Source organism: Dicentrarchus labrax, unplaced genomic scaffold, assembly GCF_905237075.1.
Source record: "Dicentrarchus labrax unplaced genomic scaffold, dlabrax2021, whole genome shotgun sequence".
Classification (NCBI taxonomy): domain Eukaryota; kingdom Metazoa; phylum Chordata; class Actinopteri; family Moronidae; genus Dicentrarchus; species Dicentrarchus labrax.
The window spans coordinates 18,837,997-18,858,550 of NW_026136705.1; the positions used below are offsets into that span (position 1 = coordinate 18,837,997).

Below are 20,554 nucleotides of genomic sequence, written 5' to 3' on the forward strand. Positions count from 1 at the left end.
TGTGTGTGTGTGTGTGTGTGTGTGTGTTATTTGCTTGGTGGCAGTCATTGTGGCCCAGTGATTAATGTACAATGTGGAGTGTTAACGTGATGACAGTGTGCCAGAGCTGAGGCAGAGGCGATAATTATAGTGATGCTGAGAGGAGGCGAAGTTGTCTGCAGCTCTGACTCCAACTGTCTCCTGTCTCTCTGTCGCATCTGTTTCATTTGTCGCTCTGCTTTCCCGTCTTTCTATTTTTGCATTCTGCCTCCAGCACTCTGTCTCCCAGGGCATGAGGAGGTGTCAAATAAATAAATCTATATATTTATTTGGAAAAAAAAACAAGTCCCCACAACGTTACCCCTTTACCTTAGGGTTAAGGTTATAAGACTAAGTTTTTGGTGAAAGTGAGGGTTGAGGTTGGGGTCTAGCATTAAGAATTAAGGAAGTATTATAAGTCTATGCAATATCCGTAATGTAACAAGAACAAAAAACCAATAATTTTAAGAAATAAAAGAAAGATATATGCAGAGAATGATATATTGTTTTTGAATGTTGATGATCACATCCAAAATTAGTGCACTACAACATTATTTAGCTTATTCAGATGGAAAGGTTAGTTTGATGTACAAATTGTAGACTGTTTTAAAATGCTAATTTCACCAAAATTACATGCCCTCTAATTAAAACCAGGTTTCTACACAATCCACTATTAAAGGCTTTCATGTCCTTTGTAGTGAAATCAGTAGAGCAGGGTCATATTGATGTCTCCAACTGATGTATTCCATTGCCCCATATCTCCAGACATCTCAGTTTTTGCATAACATTTCTAGTCTAAATGACCCACTGAGACACGTCTAAGCCTAGCCAGATACAAACTGGACCAATCAGCAATCTATGAGGTGTGTTTAGATGATGTATGATGATGTCAGTCCCTCACCACATCTTGAAACCTCAAAGTACCTATTTTAATTAGGTGTATTTAAAATGGTAAACAAAATAAATAGCAAATAAGACATGATTATGTGATATTTATCTTACTTTGTGAGTTGGTCAGGAGCTTGTGAATGCACTATTAACAACTGAACAGCGTGCAATGGATTAAAATGGATTATGGGAAACTTAGAGCCATAGAAGATACACTGGTTGTCTCCTCTGAAGTCAGAGAAAACAATGCCACATGTTGCATGTAGGAGGTTGTTTTGTGGTCTTTCTCAAGAGAAGGTTACGAAAAAGAAATGTAATGGAAGCAGCTAGTTATTATATTTTGCAAATGAAAGGTGAGTAGTGGGGAAGAGAGGGAGGAAAAAAGAAAAAGAGTGACAAACGGGGGAAGGAGGTGGAGGCTGGCGACCCAGGTGGGATGGATATTATTTAATGGATGAAGGGATACAGGGGAAACAAATGAATTGAATAAACCTCTGAACAAAAGCCAGTGCATACTCATTCATGTAGGAGACAGGAAGAGGGATGAGAGGGTGAGAATACAGATGAGCGCTAAATGGCAGGAGTCTTCAGACAGCGATGAAGGGGGAGACAGAAAGCAAGACACAGATGGGTAAAATGGGGGCAGAACGTATTCTCAGCAGACCGCAGTGGAGAGACAGACAGAGAAGAAAAGGAACAATGGTGCAATTGGTTAGACGATTAAGGCTAAAGTGCAGTGGACCTGTTCTTCCAAGAGGAGAGAGGAGAAGAGAGGAGAGGAGAGAAATTGAACTGTAATGAACTGGACCGCCTACACCGTCCTCTGCCACCTGAACCAGGGAGATGTGTCATATAGGGGCAAGACGAGGGGTGCTGTGCAACTGAAAAGACATAGAAGACTTAAAATGTCTAAAAACAAATCAAACAAAGAAAGAAAGTGACAGAAAGCTAAATAACTGTCAAAATAACAAATGTTTTTCATCTTAAGGTCCAGTGTCCAGGATCTAGTGGCATTTGGCGGTGTAGTTCGGGATCAAAATGCCCTTGTTTCAGCCTCCCCTCCCAAGCGTGAAGGATAAACTATAGTGACACACAAAGAACATGAACGTTTTTATCCAGCCAGTGTTTGGTTTGGTCACTTAAGGGCAAGAAACATGGCAGTTCAACATGGTAGACTCCATGGAACACAATCTGCAGTGTCTGTAGATTAAAACTGCTCATTCTAAGGTAACAAAAACACAAGAATTCCTATATTCAGGTGATTACTTATGAATCGTTTATTCCATTTCTGCCAGTAGATGCTCCTAAATGTTACACACTGGATCTTTAATTATAACACAGTAAATGCACACATAAAAGGGAGATCACAAAATTACGCGAGAATCCATCTTGCCAGGCTTCAATTTATGCGTTTGTATAGTGGAACAGTGGTAGTATAGTCAGATGGTTCATACAGGGTAGTGAAATAAAGTGTCTCCATTGATAAAGGTTTAAAATACAGTACTTGCACACAAACATCTTAACAACTACATTATATTCAGGAAGTAGAAAATATTCAAATTTCTTAGTTAATGGTGAAATTACTGATTTTATAATTAAGTCAGTTACAAGGGGAACTGCAGATTAGATTAACCTTTAGATGAGTATTATTTCTCTGCTCTGCTCTGATTGGACAAGCTTTAAATATAAAAATTGTTGTTCACTATACTTAACTGCATGGCAATGTAACTATCAATTTGAGGCTAATTATTCCCTTTTTTTTAGAATTATTTAACAGAATAAAGTATCACAACTACTCCTATTCTATCACAGTGTGATTGCACCGAATGGTAGATTGCTCAACCTTAGAAAATAGCACACAAAGAAACAACTTGTAAACAATCAGCAAGCACAGCTGGGGGCAGGAAGGAAAGGGAGGAACATATGAGGGGGCACACTGAACAGTCAAATGTGAAATGTCGGCGTGGAAATGTCAGAGGAACTAGTAGTCGCCTCACCACTCTCATCCAGCATCAAGTCATCTTGGTAGCGGAACTTCTCCGGTCCACACGCCACAAAAATGTCCTCATCGCCAAAGAAGTCTTGCAGACATGACACCTGGAAACAAAGACACACAGATGAGTTCAGTGATTATTTTTCCAATCCAAGTCCAAGTTGGATGCTTACACAGATGGCAGCCGCCTTGAGCAATGACACTTTTCTACGATTAGAGGCTGAATGTTTTTTTCAAGGTCACCTTAACTATTTGTTGATAGGCTCTCACAACAACAATTTCCCAGCTGGTCTGCAGATTTGACCATTCAGACATCTATTTTTTTCACCTAGGTTACTGATACTGTGTACACATATACAGTGCACAGGCCACTCACACACCAACACGCTGCTCTGCACATGCTCACCAACTTTCACTGGTTGTGCTTTGGTGAAAAATGCACTGAGCCCCGGGAGATGAATAGGGAACACCAAGGCTGTCTGTTTGTGCATGCTTGTTTTTATTTGCATGAATGCTTATTGGTGTCTGTGAATATCTGTGCGCATGCCTGACATGTCCCTGAGCTCCAGGGTTGAGTTGTTTTTGTAGTTAATCAGTCTATCAGCGACTATAAAGAAACCTTGCTGACTCACTAATTTGCTGATATGCTGCAGAACATGCACCGGACATCCAGAGCAAGAGCAAGCAGGGTCTGTTCCCTGAAGAGCATCTTATGAATGGTAATGAGTAACCACCTAACTAACTAAAGTAAGAAGAAGAAGAGTGAATACAAGGCTACGGAGAGGTAACAGATCCTTGTGAGAGAGAGGTTGTGAGGCAGAGAAAAGTCCAAAATAGAGATATCACTGTTGAATGAGTACTGAATGACAAAGATATATCTGACTCACAGAAAGAAGAAAAAACACTATTTTGATGAGTCATTTTGTCATTCTTTGACTCCGTACTGTGAAGCTAATACAAAAAATGTGTAACACAATAGAAACTGGATGGTTAAAGACCCAACGGTTTTTATTAAGAGGGTCCGCAGAATCTTTATTATTTTGTCTAGAGGTGTCCAATTAACACATAGTTAACAAATCTTCAACTTAAGCTCTAACATGTCAATTCTATCTGCACAAGACAGATGTTATTTGGTTTTTTACTGTAATCTCACTCTGCTAGAAAAGAAATCTAAGCAATAGGGTGTTTATTATAACAAATAGGCTAAGAAACATGCTGCTGCTTATTATTTTCTATTTGATTTACTTGGCAGCTAATTCCATATCTGATCTAAACTCTGCATGATTTACTCAAACAACTTTAATTACACCCCACAGGCCAACCATCACATTGAAATCTCAAGCAATCAATATTCCAAATTATATTTCACGATAGGCAACGGTACAGTCAGAAAGGGATTTATGGGAAGACAATAGTTTCATTCATCTGCTATGACAAATCTCCCACCAAAAACCTATTAAGAGCTTTTATAATTTAGGCTGCATGCGTGTCTAGCACCGCCTGGAGTTAACACATAAACACAAAGCTACCGTTATTGCATTTTCATGGCAATTAACATCCAAGAATCCATTTAGATTCCTATTAGCCACTGATCAACACCCCAAAAGAAAGTCACAGCTGATATAACAGCATTATCAACAAAATACCCAATAAACAGCGAAGAGGCCATTCTGTGTGTATGTGTGTGTGTGTGTGTGTGTGTGTGTGTGTGTGTGTGTGTGTGTGTGTGTGTGTGTGTGTGTGTGTGTGTGTGTGTGTGTGTGAGGGGAGATGGGAGTCCTTTTTCTTTACCCCCCACCGATTCTAAATGAGCCAACGGGGGGGCACAAAAAATAGGTTTAATCTCAGACAGCCTCTCTGTGGAGTATGGATCGTTTTCATTTAACTTTTCAAATCAAGACTCGACTGCGTCTATGTGCGTGTCTGCCTACTTTCGGACACACATCACGTGAAAACACACATTTTCTGCACAGGCATATGTGTGTACGTGTCTGGGTATGTGTGTGAGGAAGCGATATTCCAGTTTCATAACAGAGTGCATATTGCTTTGTTCCCTGATATCCCCTGATAGTGTGCTGGTGATTATTTCAGGGGCGAGCAGCTCCACTTCCTAACAAGATGGCTGGGATACAATGTTGGTGCTGTTAACGCCATAGCCACTTCTGCCTCTAATTATTTCACAATATTTTCATCTTTGCATACATTTTGTATTGCATTGTGTGGCATAGTTATAATATCTGTTGTGTCCACAGAGCACCCTAACTTTACTTTTAAAGTATTGCATGATTGTTATTAATAGTGTTGCTGTTCTTGGCTGTTATATTTTTTTGTCACATATTCATAAGTAGTGAAAATGTCTCCTTGGACTCCTGCCAAGACAAAACAATTAAGTTATTAATAAAAGAAAAACTATAACCAGCATATTAAAATTAAAATAGCTGTTAGTTGCATTAGCACAAATATGTTGAGATGTACTAACAAGCTACCTATGTTGTTGTTTAGGCATGAGCGAGCTAGTACAACAACTACAAGCATTTTTCAAAGCATTTGATTTATTAATTTGTTGAGATGTAAAGAGAATTTCAACAAATACAACAAAAAGTGCTTCTGAAACACATTACCTACCCTAGCTTTAAGCTTGTGTTCTTTTGAAAGCTTTGTTCCTGTCAAAGAGGATTTTTGTTGGATGGGAGCAGCTGGATGTGTGTTTGTTGCTCTGAGTCAGTCTGACCACGTCCTTAGGCCAGGACTGCTGTTGCTACTCGAGTCAACCCAGAGGAGGTTGCTGGAATGAGGCCCTTTGAAGCTGCTCATCCCAAGATAGAAACTGTAGCCCACCAGAAATGTCGGGTAAACGGGGAGGAAAGAGCACATGCAGAATGTAATGAGAGTGACGTAGACAGAGAGAGGGAAAGGAGAAATCAGGGGAAACAGGGACATTGTTCATGTAGGGCAGCCTCTGAGGGCACCTTTAAGCTGAGGGTAAACTAATATGGAGCAACACACAAACACATACTGTATACTGGGAGGGGTGTGAAAAAGTATGGTTGCCATAGCGATAGTGCCCTCTAGGCATCGGTGCATGGCTGGTGCGTGCCACTGACTGCACGATGTGCACACTGTGATAGAGAGCACCATCATTCATATTTTATCTACTATGGGCACGATCCTCTGCAGAACTGTGTCATTCACACAAATCCACACACAAACACATACAAATGGTTAACACATAAATACTCCTGTTGAAAAAAGAGAAGAAGTAGAGCTCTTCCCCGAACGCTCGGAAAGACAGACGGAACAATGAATGACGGTGAGGAGGGGGAGCTGGTAAAGGTGAAAAGAGATGAAAAAATAAAACAAAAACAGTCAAAGATGAAACCAACTCGCTGAATCCCCTGAGTTAGAGAGGAAGCAAACAGACAGAGGGAAACGAGCAGTAGAGGAGGAGATCTATTCCTGACTGCTGCTCTGAGCCCTTCTCTGAGCCCAGTGACAAGCTGCTTTGATGTCTCTGGTGCTCCGTTCTCACAGAGAACCAGCACGGTTACACAACATCCATGGCTGCTAAAACAAGGACAGGAAGAAACAAACAGAGGAAAATACGGACTAAAATAATATGATGAGAAATCATGCAGAGGAGTGTGGAAATTGGCAATTTCATAGCCCTGCCATCACCTCTCAGACATCTTTATTAAAGTGAGAAATGTGGCTTTAAGACTTGGTCACGATGATCAAAGCGCTTGCTTATATTAAAAAGGATCTTTAAATTTCCATAAAGGATTTATTCAAGTATTATTTTGGTTCAGAGCAAAACAAAATTAAGACAAGGAGCAAGGTAGAAGGTTGACAGGTTCACCTATTGTGTTTCAACCTCTTCCCTTATTGTCCAACAACACCATGACAGAGAGCACAGTTTACTACTACAATGGTGCTATACATAACAAAAGGATAAATGGACATTTGTTTGATAGTTAGTCATATTCAGAAGTTACAACAACAGTAAAGCAAGAATTACATAGAGAGGCTGAACCAGGTGTCATGTCTCATAAATGTGACCATCATATCCTCCTGAAAATGTCTTATGCAACAAATAATAGCTCACTATAAGTATTTGTCAGTAAACCTTTTCACGTTCTCACTACGCCATCTAGTGTAGAATCACCAAACACCTGCCAAAGTGTTTGCTTCTCTCTTTCCCAGGTTTGTTTTTCTTCTCTTTCTTTTTTGCTTCTCTGACACCAAATGCAAATCACATTTAAGGAATCAGCTCGTTTCGGTCAGATACCGTGCTGCAGGTTTGCATAACATTGCCGCAAAGTTGGATCACAAACTGAGGCACACAATCACCACATGGTGGCACTGTTAAACACATGATGTGGAGAGATTGCTACACAACAAGGACTCCACTACAGTACCACCAGAAAAGCAGGGTGATAGGCAATCTAGATGTCAGTTACTCCGATAGACAGAGCCGATGTCAAAACTATGTGGGCACACTAACCACCATTTTAATCGAGGCTTGAGCAGAGAAAGAGAGAGATAGACATAGACAGTTTCATACAAAGAAAGAAAATTGTAAAAGCTTGAATAGGGATATAGCTTCTCACACATGAAAATAGGCTGAACATTGTCTACAGCATAAAAGCTCAAATATCAACATGTGAAACACACAGGGACTTAAAACCACATGTGGTTTTATTTGAGTACGCCAACCACAGCAGTAGATAGATTAAAACATTTGAAATCTCAGTTTGGTGTTTGTCATGAGGGATGCCTGTGAAGCTGCTGTGCAGATTTTTTAGTTTGTGTTCTCAGGGACGCGAGCGGAAATGCTTGAGACCAATAGCTGTAAAAGTAAATTAAAAATCAAGCCTACAGGGATGGTGAACACTATCTCATTTCACTTTTTAAACACACAAACACACGGCATGTGTCATAATCTTAATTGTTATTTTGTTAGGACATGCACAAATTACTATGCAGCTACAAACACACAGCTACAAGCCCCTCCTGAGCACCCCGGTGGTCTAAAATCTTAACTTTTGTGTTCAAACAGTCTGTCTGGTTCTCGCCAGCAGCTCCTGTCAATCAGCTGCGGGGAACAAATGATCAGTGACAACACCGCTCACTCTGCTCATTTAGATTGGCTATTTCTGTCTCCCTGTCAGATCTCAGGTCTACTTGAGATCTCATCTGTCAGCTCCTCACTTTTTAGTTTCTGACAACCACTCAGAGGTAGCTGAAGTGTAAATGTGTGAGGGCACACGGAAGAGTACAGTCATTACTTCTATAAAATAAACAATGGAGAGCTGAAACAGTGAATCAACAGTTTTAATAATCATTAAGTAATTTATTCAATTCAATTTATTTATTTGTATAGCGCCAATTCATAACAGAAGTTATCTCAGGACACTTTTCAAATAGAGCAGGTCTAGACCGAACTCTTTAAAACATTTATCAAGGAAAATAATATTTCCTAGTTCCATCTCAAATGTGAGGATTTGCTGATTTTCTCGGTTTTACATCATCTTCATTTACATATATTTGGGATATGGACTGTTGGTTTGACAAAAAATTTGAAGACGATACTACAATCTTTGGGAATTTATGACGGATGTTTTTCACTAAATTCTGACATTTTATAGTCAAACAACTAATTGATTAACTGACATATTAATCCATCATTTAAAATATATATTATATGCAGCCCTAATTACAATACACTGAAAATATAATCACATTAACTGTTTTTTGTCTTTACAACACTCTGAAAATATAATTTAACTGTTTGTTTTTTGTCTTTACAATACTCCGAAAATATAATTTCCCTTTTTTTGTCTTTACAATACTCTGAAAATATAATTTAACTATTTGTTTTTTGTCTTTACCATACTCTGAAAATATAATTTAACTGTTTTTTGTCTTAACCATTCTCTGAAAATATAATTTAACTGCTTGTTTTTTGTCTTTACAATACACTGAAAATATAATTAGATTTAACAGTTGTTTGTCTGTCGCTGAGAAGACACAGAGGCTTTTCTCTGACACTAAAAAAACAGACGGCTACACAGGCATAAAAAAAAAAAATTGAAAAAGAAATTGGAGACTCAACCACTAATCTCCTGTGCCACAATAGACTCACAGTGGTTACACAGAGGACATGGTGAGATCAACATTATCCTGCCCACAGAAAGACCACATTTTGGAGGGACGAGCTGTCACTGCACTCTGCCAGGGGAGATTAGCCCAGTGGAGCTGTCCACGGTGCTGAATCAACTGCAGCTGGGCATGTCATCCCACTCTGAAACACTTACCACAGAGAGACTGGAGAGACAGACAGGCAGACGGACAGTGGATAGACAGACAGATGGATGCTGAAAGATGGGCGAACTGACACAGGAACAGATGGAAGTACTGATACAAGATAACAGGAGACAGAAACAGAAAGGACAAAGCATTTGTTGCAAACATTCAGAGCCTCTGAGGCAATGGACTGAAAAGAAGCAAAGGAACAAAACTGACTGACAAAGCTTGAATATTTACACAGCAGTGTGTTGGAGCTGCAACAGACATCATCAGTGTTTCAGAAGTGTGTGTAGTATGTGGCCAAGGGATGGGATCCTGATCAATATAACTACATGTGTTTGACATTCATTTGCAAAGAACAGGGCATTCTGTGTTGTGGGGAAACCTATTCTCTACTATCCTTAAAAGTAATTCATAGAAGTATTTCATAGAAATTGGGTCAATATATCTGCATTTACTAGTCAGTTGTATTGTATTATTGTGATGATTACATAAGTAAAATGAATGGCACATGCCTACTTTTGACATATTAAATAATTGTTATATTATGGATAACATCCATAATGGCCACCAATCTGACCCCAGTACAGCGCTGAAAATATGCTGTCAGCTTGTACTTTAGGCTCTGTAGGGGCAAACCCCTTCTCACTTTTAGGAATATATAGCATATTAATCTGCAGGGGGAAAAAAGGGAGACACAGACAGGCAGAGAGCGATGCGGCCTGACAAGAGGAAGGGCAGACAGAAATCAATCTGAAAGAGGCAAGAGGGGAGGATAAAACCATCTCTGCCCCGAGGGAGAATTCACACACCCACCGCATGACCCCCCGCTGCCTCAATCAGCACACTGCGCACAGCCCGGTTTCATCAGACAACTGGCTGGAGTGTGTGGAAGTCAGGAAGAGCTAAACAACAAACAGAGGAAAAGAGAACAGCGGTGACGTTAGGCCAATTAACTGTGCAGCGGGGCTGAGTTGGCACTGGTGTTGCTGCGTTCACCTCAAACCAGCAGACTGGCTGCCTGGCTGCTCTCTTGCATAACAACTTACGTAACAGTTTCTGCTCTCCACGGGGGGATAGCAAACTTTCCTTTGGAGATGTGTTTCTCTGAGCGTGTGCATTTTCCTGTCGTTCGTGTGTCTAAAGGGGGCCAAACTTTTTGCGATCATGAAACGAAATAAAAAATAAGGAAGCATGCAGAGCTGTTCCCAAAAGGACATAAATAGGACACGACATGGCATCAGCATCAATTTCCATTCCCTCTTCCAAGTCTTTTTAGGCTTTCCTCGTCTCAACTTTGTCTCTCTCGTTGCATTCAACATCTGATTTGTCAAGTTACTGTTTTGCTTCTATCTGTCTCTCTCTCCTTTCACCTAAATAGGTCAGTCCTTCACTGGTTTCTATCTTCTCCTCCTTATTGATCTCCAGCCCCCCTTCAGTCTGACGGCTTTAATCCATTTTCAAGGATGAGCGTGCATGTGTGAGCGTGTCTGGGTAAATACAAATATATGATGGAAGACATGACAGAGGAAGACATGAAAAATACTGTATGAGGAGTCAGCAGGAGATCAGTGGGTGAGTGAGTGAGTGAGTGAGTGAGTGAGTAAGTGAGTGGGAGTGAGTTTGTTAGTATGTTTGTTTGTTAGTTTAGTTAATTGACCTCAATATAACAATTAAGGCTGCAGCTAACAATTATTTTCATGATCAATTATTCTGCTGATTAGCCTTAAGCCTATCTTGCTTTGTCCAGCTAAGACCTGAAGATGTTCCGTTTACTATTACAGAAGACAAAGAAAACCAGCAAATATTCCCAGTTGACAGGCTGGCAGGAGGGAATTTTTGGCAGTTTGACTCAGATAAATCAAAATAGTATCTGATTAATTAGATCGATCGAGTAATCAATTAATCTGCTAATAATTTCAGCTCTGATAATATCTGTAAAGAAAATATGACTCCCATCCCAGTTTAGTTGCAGGGAAGACAAAAATGCCCTAATTGCATATAAATCAAGCAGTTTTGATCATGTAGTAAATTTAGTGTAAACAGTCAAAACAGACAAATAGAAGTAAAGTACAATATGAGGTACATTTAAAAATGCCAACCTTCATTCAGACAGACAGACAGACAGACAGACAGACAGACAGACAGACAGACAGACAGACAGACAGACAGGCAGACAGACAGACATACTGTAGAGGAGGTATTCATGACTGGAAAAAATAAATATACAGTATACTTGTGGACAGTGGTGTGTTGGCTGATGATAGCTCAGACAACAACAAATACACCAAGAAATTGTTTCATTGTTCGCAAAGCACAAAATGTCATTTGGCTTGGAAAAGCATTGTTTTCTTCTAATGTCTACAACATGGCTTCTTAGTACCTCCCTCACGAGTCATGTTTTTGGAGAAAAATAACCTCAGACAGTCGAGTTATGTCTGTCCCGCTCTTTAAGCAACTGAAAGCATGAAGCTGGGACACAGTCTTTCAAATGCAGATTCAGAGAAAGATTAGAGAGCGACTGAGTCAGGAAGTGCATGAGTCAGACAGGGTGCGTGTGTGAGTGTGTGAGTGCATGTGTGCGTGTGTGTGTGTGTGTGTGTGTGTGTGTGTGTGTGTGTGTGTGTGTGTGTGTGTGTGTGTGTGTGTGATGAAGTAGTGGTGTGACTAGGTTCTGAACAGTCTGCCACTGCTGGAAACGTCTGCCATCGATCCTAATTTGGCAGCAGATCCTCTGACTACAGACAGCCCTCCAATCTGCCACAGTCACTCTGCTGGTAGACACACAAGCTAAGTAACTGAAACAGAGAGATACAGATAGACAGAAAGAAAACCAATCCAAAACACGTTCTAAATAATCTTTTTACACACACAAAACAGCAGTTTAATCTCAAGATTTCTGCTGAGGGTTGCTCTACAAGCCAGTTATCATCAATGTCATTTACAGCAAATATGCTGTGTAGTAGCAAATACACTGTTTAGGTGCAAGACACACATACACACCTTCCCTCTCGCACACACACACACACACACACACACACACACACACACAATGCTGTGCTGAGTAACTGTGACTCAGCAGAGCAGCAGGAGCAGATGGACTTTGCTTCCCACAATCCTCCTACGCAGAACAAAAAGTGACATCATCAACATACAGTCCATCAAATAAAGATTAAACACTTTGAACATAATCCCTGCACTTTATAGCACGCAATATTTTTTAAGCAACGTCTCTGTAGCATCCTCTCTACAGTCACTGCAGAGCTGGATACAGGCCAGTGAGGAGGAAAAAGTGAGAGACAAACTCAGAAAAAGAAATGAAAATGAAGGTCGGATGGTGTGGCAGAGGGACACAAAGTGAGACAGAGGGGAAGAGGGGGGAGAGAGGGAGAGACAGAGAGTGGGGGAGAGACAGAGAGAGAGAGAGAGAGCGATGCCATATGTTGCAGCTCCTGGATTTGGGGGTGCATGCAGAGTGTGCTAATTAAATGAAGACTAAATGGGCGTAAAAACAATGGCATGTTGACAGCAAGAGGCAGACAGACTGAGGAAAAAATTAAGTAAAGAAGGGCGAGAAAAAAAAGATCAGAGGGGGAATGGAAGTCTGATGGACGTGAAGAGGGCACATTTGTTGATGGGAAGAATACGAAATGTTACGTAGGAGGAAGGATGCAGATAGACAGAGAGACGCAGAAACAGTAATGGGTGGAGAGAGAAAGTGAAAATAAAATGGGAGACAGAGAGAGGAAGGGGGCTGCAGAGAAAAACAGAAGAGGAATATAAAAGGATATTAAAAGCTCTTCAGCCTTGCCAACAAGGAGAAGAACAGGCCAACAATGCGGTTTGAGAAGTGAGAGCTGCACTGCAGATAGTGAACAAGTGGTTCATCCACACTCTTCTCCTACATATAACCTCTATTTAACGCACACCATTTAATTAGTATGAAAACATGCCACAGTGTAAGTTCCATATATAAAATGGGTGGACAAAAAACAATGACAATGCTAACAAGCCGCCATCTTAGTTAGCATGCTAACATTTGAACGCACAGGTCCGGGTTGATGTCATTAGTTTTGCAGGTATTTGGTTGTAAACCGAAGAATTTGAAGTTGAGTGAATAAGTTGTAATTTAGGAGGCAGGTTGTGTCTAATGAAAGACGCAAGTGAGTTGCAGTGAAATATGTAGTATCCAGTGTGTTTGGAGATTGAAACAAACTAGAGACAAAAGGGCCAGGTTATCTCTGCTGCTTTGATTTTGAACATTCTTTTTTTCCCCCACCAAATAAAAACTTTATGTAATTCAATAATAAATTGCAGGACTACCGCTTTAAATTTATAAAAAAAATTAAAAGCAAAATATAATAAAACCAAAACTGTCTACGTAGGTAATGGTGGAGGGAGTGGGAAAAACATTTAGCATTTTGATGAAATGAAAGTGTTTACATTGTTTTGTGTATTTTTTAGCACTGAGGGAAATCGTACCTCTGGCCCACACTGAACCTGAACCCACTGAGATACATAGAATAGCTCATTAATGAGATACTCAAAAACAGAATGCAACCAACCTTAGAGATGACTAAGTGGCATCACTTCATGCACTGGTTGATAAGTGCCTGCAGTTAATGCCTAGTGATGCATGAGCAGAAATCTGCATGAGTCCATTAAAAAGAGTGTATGTCACTATCTGTGCCTAAGTATGCGTGAGGCATTCGAGGCTCAAGGCCGGCAGCTGGGGTCCGACATAGTGGTGTCTGTGTGTGTGCGTGCCTGTGTCCGTGTGTGTGCGTGCCTGTGTCCGTGTGTGTAAACAGAGCTTAGATGTATTAATAGGCCAGCCATGTCCGTGCCCTAAGCCACTTACAGCTCGTCTATCTTCTTGATCAGACCAGTCAAGTTACACCATCCCACCATGCCACTGTATGACAGCACAGCAAGTTGGATGGTTCCTAGGCAACTAGATCAAACCATCATAGAAACTGGCCAAGGTAAAGAGCTTGCAGAGAGGCTGTGGTAACTCCAAAGAAGAAGGGACGGAGCTAAAAATACCACCTATCAGATACAACAAGACTTGAGACAGCGAGAGAATCAATATAGCAGTGGGGGTGGAACTCGATATATTATTTCTCAGTCTCGTATTACAGACCGAAATACAATATCCAAACGATCAAAGTAGAGTAAGCTCCAAGTGGGCACATATCAGATGCTCACAGAGACTTGTTCACAGGCTGTCATATGTTGTCTCCTCTCTACCTCCATCTCATTATTATCTGTTATCCCAGAATACTGCCAAATAAATGATTTAACAGTGACAACATTGAAAAGAAATCACCAAAACCATAGTTTTATAACAAAAATGCGTGTGTGTATACGCTGGGGATACGTATTGAACCTCAAAACTGTTTTGTTACTGACTCAAATGTGCTCGTAGCAATGAGTTTAAAAAACACCAAGTGCCAAAAGGTGGCATTGAATGCCTGGTAAGACTTGAGTCTAATTTTCAAATCTAATTTATAATATTGCCAGTTATAATTATATTGTATTTTGAAGTTCTTGTATGGCGGCTTGTGTTTAGACAGGATTTGATATTTGAGAAATTTGGGTCCCTTTGTAAAATTAAAAAAGGGGTTATATTTAGTTTATAGTTTATATTTATTATTTAGAAATATTTTCCTCAAAGCAAGGTACCACAAACAATATTGGCAACAGTATTGTATTGAAAAGCCCTACACAGTCACAAATGCAGATAGATACACATAAAAACACATTTAAATGAAGAGGCGTAATGAGAGGACTGACAGAGGACTGTAGCTGAAACTCACAGCTGAACTCTTAGCCCAACTTCAGATACCAAAAACATAATCCATTATTCATCTCAGCACAATTTAGCTGCAGCATTTTTAACTGAACTGAACTTCTGAAAAACTTGATATGATATAATATGAATTAATAGTAATTATGTAAAATCCATCCATATCCAACAGCTTTGCAGGCTGCTGAAATCCTTGAGAATGACAGGAGACAAAGACAAAGAGAGGAAGACTATGAGGGCTGTGGGGATATACATATACATGGCCCGCTGTCCCTGGCCTCATTACAGGGGTTAATGAAGCCAAGGAGCCTGAGCTCCGGTTGTCAGATGCTCTCTCTAGGCTCTGCAGCTCTAGTGGGACTCAACGTTACTGGCAGCCAGGCCCAGAAACCTACTTCTGCTGTAGGCTCAATGACGGACAGGGCTCAGCTGACAGCAGCAGCCCACACACACAAAAACATGCATACACACACATGCAGCTATACACACACACACACACACACACACACACACACACACACACACACACACACACACACACACACACACACACTCTGCTTAACCCCTAAAGTAACCTTATCCCAGTGAGCACTCAGGTAATTACCTTTAGTGCACTCCTGATATTCAATAATGTATATTTAAGTGTCATTAACATACAGTTTGTTCACTAGTCATCCCATCCTGCCCGCTTTCACTTATCCATATGTTACCGTTATGAAATTTTCATTTAGATGTTTATCTAGACATCATTTATGTGATTGTTATTTGCTTTGTCATATTGAGGTTTATTTCCTGTTATAATAAGATAAGCCTGCTTCTCTCTCTCAGTGTAATGGTCAAGTTAACATGGATTAACCACATTTCATAGGGGGTTTAAATTTCCTACAAGCTTATTTTGTGTTTTCTGAGACTTTTCACTTAATCAGAAACAGGAGGCTGTTCAGGTCTCAAGCATGAAACAAACATGGACACTCAATTCTATGCAAAGGTGCTCCTATCCAATCTACTAACTCCTTTCAAATCTGTTACCTCATCATTAATTCACATGTTGCTTTAGAATCCCTAATTCGCCTCTTTTCTGTTCTCCAACTGAATATAATCACAAACTCTCCCACATGCAAGAACCCACGCACACATTCACAATCACACATAAAAATGAGAAGGAGTTGGTTGTGCACTCAGCCCAACCCAGCCAATTTGTCAGTGAGTGTGTTACCATGCCTACGGGCCCAATCAATACAGTGTCTAAAAATAGCACAACCATACTAGTCTTACTTCCAATCTCATAAGGGGTGGGCCAGGCAAGAGCAGCGTTTATTGTGTAATCTCCAAGATAATCGTAACCAATGGCAACTGCAGAGTTAGCAGACATTGTGCAAAAGCGTGAGTTTAATCCCCAGCAGGAGGTTTCTCAAGGGAAACCTGATACTGTGATTTTATTGGCTGGTTCCGGGATCTTCTGTAACACCAGGTCAGATCAGGAAATCTGGAATGACTTCCTACTAGGTTAACAGTGGATCATTAAATAGACTGCTGGACTTCAGAGACAGGATGCAATGCCAGTGCCAACGCATGAAGATTAATCTTTAGAACTGGGATAAATCGTAACACAGAGTACTAAAATGGCAATTAAGAATAAAAAGCCCATAGGGCAAAGGACATGTTCATGAGAACGAGTCACAAATTGGCCATTTAGGAGATGATTACTGCTGTGCGACACAAAATGGCAGGACGCCCTTGACGTCAAACACAATCTGTTTCAAAACGATACTGTCATTCTGATGCTACTGCTAGGGGAAAAGCTGTTCTGTGGCGCAACAGTCAATAACTTGGAGCTACAAAATGACCTAGAGAAAGGGGAGCAGACAGAAAGATGGGCACAACGATGATGGGGGACGACATGAGAGACGCAGAGGTGACATGAAAACAAACAGGAAGAGACCAGAGATCTGAAGCGTGTCACAAATATAACCTGAAACCCTGACATGCTGGCAGAAACACTTTCTCTCTCTTTGACAATACACACAAACATGAAAGAAAGTTCAGAACCATTTCCACATACAACCACCACCTCATTTTTAGTGCCGTAGTGGAGAATATCTACATGTACAGTACTACGTTAAAGTGCGTTCTTTTTATAGCATCTCCCTCCACAGCTGAGAGAGGGAGCTGAATGGGTGGGTGGACTATCAAGGGGGCTTTGACTCTGATTTATTTCCGTGTTCGGAGGCAAAGCTCTGGCACACATCACTACAGCGTGGGTGAGACTCCATTCATAGATTTCTTTCATCTTAACCTTTTCTCAACCTCTTTTCGGTCTGTGTCACTCTCTGTCGTCACAGCTCGGGCTGTAAACGGGGACACTTAATTCATAAAAGGCTCATGAAAGAAAAATTAGTGTGGTCATAAAATATGTAGCCATTTTGACCCTTCTATCAGCCTGTTGATCTTTACTTCCCCTCTCCAAGCAAAACAAATGCGAAACAACCAAACTCGTGAATCAGGGTGGCAGAATCTTTCTATTGCACATGAAAACAGCAACGTGTGTCTCTTGTCTGGTCTATTTCCCTCAATGGAACCACTCATCATGGGTGACACTTGCAACAAAACATCAACTCCCACCGACTGTATTACCAGAGATGGCATTTAGACTGCAAGTTTTAGAAACATTTCGAAATATTGAATGCAGGCTTACAATTGCCAGCCATGATAAAACCAAGTCAAAGATATGTCTGATGCCCGCAATACCATAAAAAGGGCTTAGTGTCGCCCTCCACAACATGAACAATACTTATAAAATGGGCTGCCAACCATAAAACATTGCTGTGTGACACAGTGATGATTTGGTTTTGGATTTCTCACCAGTTTGCCCTCCAGCGTGTAGATCTTCTTCACCACTCCAGAGTCCAGCTTGATGGCATCAGTGATGTCGGTCAGGACTTGTTCGTACGAATGAGCAGTTTTCTTGTTGAGAAGGATCCTCACAGCTTTGCGGGGCTTCACTCCGCTCCGCACCACTGTCACAAGCTTTGGCCGTATGAAGTCCTTGATCTCGCGGCTCTCGGGGGCCCCGGCTTTGGCACTGCCCAGGGAAGGAGGCCCACGGGAGGACGCCGCCGAGGCTTTGACGTTCACCGACCAGTTGGGGTTCACGTTTTTTGTGTAATCCAACTTTTTGTAAGCTTCAATGGAGCTGCACACATAGCTGTCACCTGTTGGGGTTGCAGGGGAGGAGGGGGGAATTCAAGGAGAGATTATTTACAAAATCATTGGAAGATATAGGATGAGCTTTAGAAATAACAACTGAGATAAGAGGGGTTGAGCAAAAAATGGTGACAAGGAAGAGGAAAGGAGGTATGCAAATACCATAACATAGGCTGGCTACTTTTCATATATCATTTTTTCATATGCCATATAACCAAAGATGATAGAAATGTATAGCTCTACCCATGTTACTTCTTAGAGAGTAAAACAGATCAAGACTGAACTAATCTGAGCCTAAACACACGTCTGTATCACCATGAGTGATTTAATCTTCAGAATAATAGTCTGAAGCGTGTTTAGCCATTTTTATAGAGCATTGCCCATAAAAATACCGTGTTGCCTGAGTACAAACCAGACTGTAAATGTAAATAGCCTTAAGTTTGTTAATTTACTCTTTACAAGAGGTGCTCTTTAGGAGAGAGGAAGAGATGTACTGACATATTACATGATGGATGCTGATAAGGCCATGAGTAGAGGTGGATGAGAGGCACATAGACCATATAAACCTGCAGGTGTAAGTTGAGCCCTCAAGGTAGCTCTGTATACAAACCTTCTACCAGCTGGTCAATATTAGTGATCTTCTTGGAGCCATCCAGGGTGTAGATGGTCCGGACGCCCTGGGGCAGGTTGACGTTGTCGGACAGGGAGCGGGTCAGGTCCGCCAGCAGTGCGTCAAAGGTCCGGAACCTGTCTGTGGAGATGGCGTACACTATCCCGTTGAAGTACCGGTCTCCATTGCGGTAGAAGCGGACCTTCTTGGCTCTCTTCTCCGCGGTCAGAGTCTTCAAGGTCCGGGTCCGGTACAGGCTGCAGTGGGCGCTGTGCGTCGGGCTCGGTACCCCGTTCATCTTGGCGCTGGAGCGGCTGTGTCTGTGACCTTTGTCCCGGTCGTCGAAGTGCTCCATCTCCATCTCGCTGCCGAGGCTTACAAGTACGGCTGTGCTGTCTGGGGTGGGTGGGTTGGAGAGAGAGGGGGGGGTGGGGGTTGAGAAGCACAAACAGGAGGAATGCGGTGAAAAAAAGTTTTCACCACCGAATAAGTAAACAAAAACAAGAGGCGCAGAGGAAGGGAAGAACCGGGGAAAGAGGTTCGGACGGCTGATCAAGTAGCAAGCCGGTGCCCGTCGCTGGTGCACTGTCTCAAAATAACCCCCTAATGACAGATTAAGTGCTGTTAAGCCGAGCAGCGGACAGCATGCTTCATGACGACCCGACACTGTCTGTCAGAGTCGCTCCGAGGCGCAGATGGATAGAGAGCGGCAGTCACGAATCGATAATAGCCGATTAATTTCCCTCTTTATAAATATTCACAACCCAAGTGCACAGCCGGACGCACGGCAGCCTTCACGGGGAGTAGCGCCACACAAAAACTGCGACCCCAAATTAACTAGAATACCACTTAAACAATGATTAATATATGGCAGATATGTGATTTTACTCCACTCTTGAAATAAAGAGGCGTGAGTCTTTAAAAACACATAACGATAGGAGTGTTTAGAGACCACGGTGCACATGACAAATGAAAGAATTGATCACTTATATGAGCTGATAATTGACAAGCTTACCTAGGCGAGCACTTAACGCTTCTGTGACGGTCACCTCCAGACTGACTGATGCTTTATTTCCCAGTAGATGTGGAAGAAAAATAAAAGAGTTCAGTGCGCTGGTGGCTGACACTGGATGGTGGTAACGTGTGATCCTGTCCTGGCTGCAGTGTGCCGACCCCCCCACTGTGCGTCCCTTTGTTGTCCGGTTGATGTGCTCCACCAAAACGTGTGTGTGTGTGTGTGTGTGTGTGTGTGTGTGTGTGCGAACTGAGCAAAAGAAGCAGAGGCTGGACTGGAAATGGACTAGGTAGCAGCTGCTTCCCCTCCCATTCTCTTTTCACCCACCTCCTCTCTTATCCTCCTCCACGTCACTCTGTCGTGATTTTCATTCAGCGCCCCCACCTCTAATTAGGATGCGGACCCACGCTTCCCACCCGTGTTGAGGGGGATGCTGCTGGTCCTGCACGCCACCCCCTGTACCAGCCCCCAAAACACACGACGCGTGTGTTGGATGGAGAGGGGGGGTTGATCTACTTCTCTTTTAGGGACATTTAAGAGGTTTTCCTTTAAACACCAATGACTGAGATTCTTTATTAAGAGAAGCAAAAACAATAGTTTTCCCTCCTTTTTGAACCTTTCAGTAACAAAAATAGATTTCTGGAAAATTCTCTGGTCCTTGTGTTTAACCAGAATCAGCACTCACACTTGATTGATCTATGTACACACATG

At 41.6% G+C, this 20,554-nt stretch overlaps 1 protein-coding gene across 3 annotated transcripts in view; it reads right to left on the bottom strand.

Moving 5' to 3' along the window:
* Positions 1-20,156, bottom strand: part of dclk1a (doublecortin-like kinase 1a) — a 48,642-nt gene extending 28,486 nt beyond the window's left edge. The window contains exons 1-4 of one of the 3 annotated variants that reach the window (XM_051401680.1): positions 19,844-20,130; positions 18,829-19,224; positions 17,877-18,226; positions 2,904-3,003 (exon numbers count right to left, since the gene is read on the bottom strand). In XM_051401680.1, the coding sequence (XP_051257640.1) occupies positions 2,904-3,003; positions 17,877-18,226; positions 18,829-19,189 (811 nt within the window). In that variant the 5' untranslated portion in view covers positions 19,190-19,224; positions 19,844-20,130. Of the gene's footprint in view, positions 1-2,903; positions 3,004-17,876; positions 18,227-18,828; positions 19,225-19,843 lie in introns of all 3 variants that reach the window. The other 2 variants (XM_051401681.1, XM_051401682.1) reach the window with 2 other exon arrangements.
* Positions 20,157-20,554: the final 398 nt, after the last annotated feature.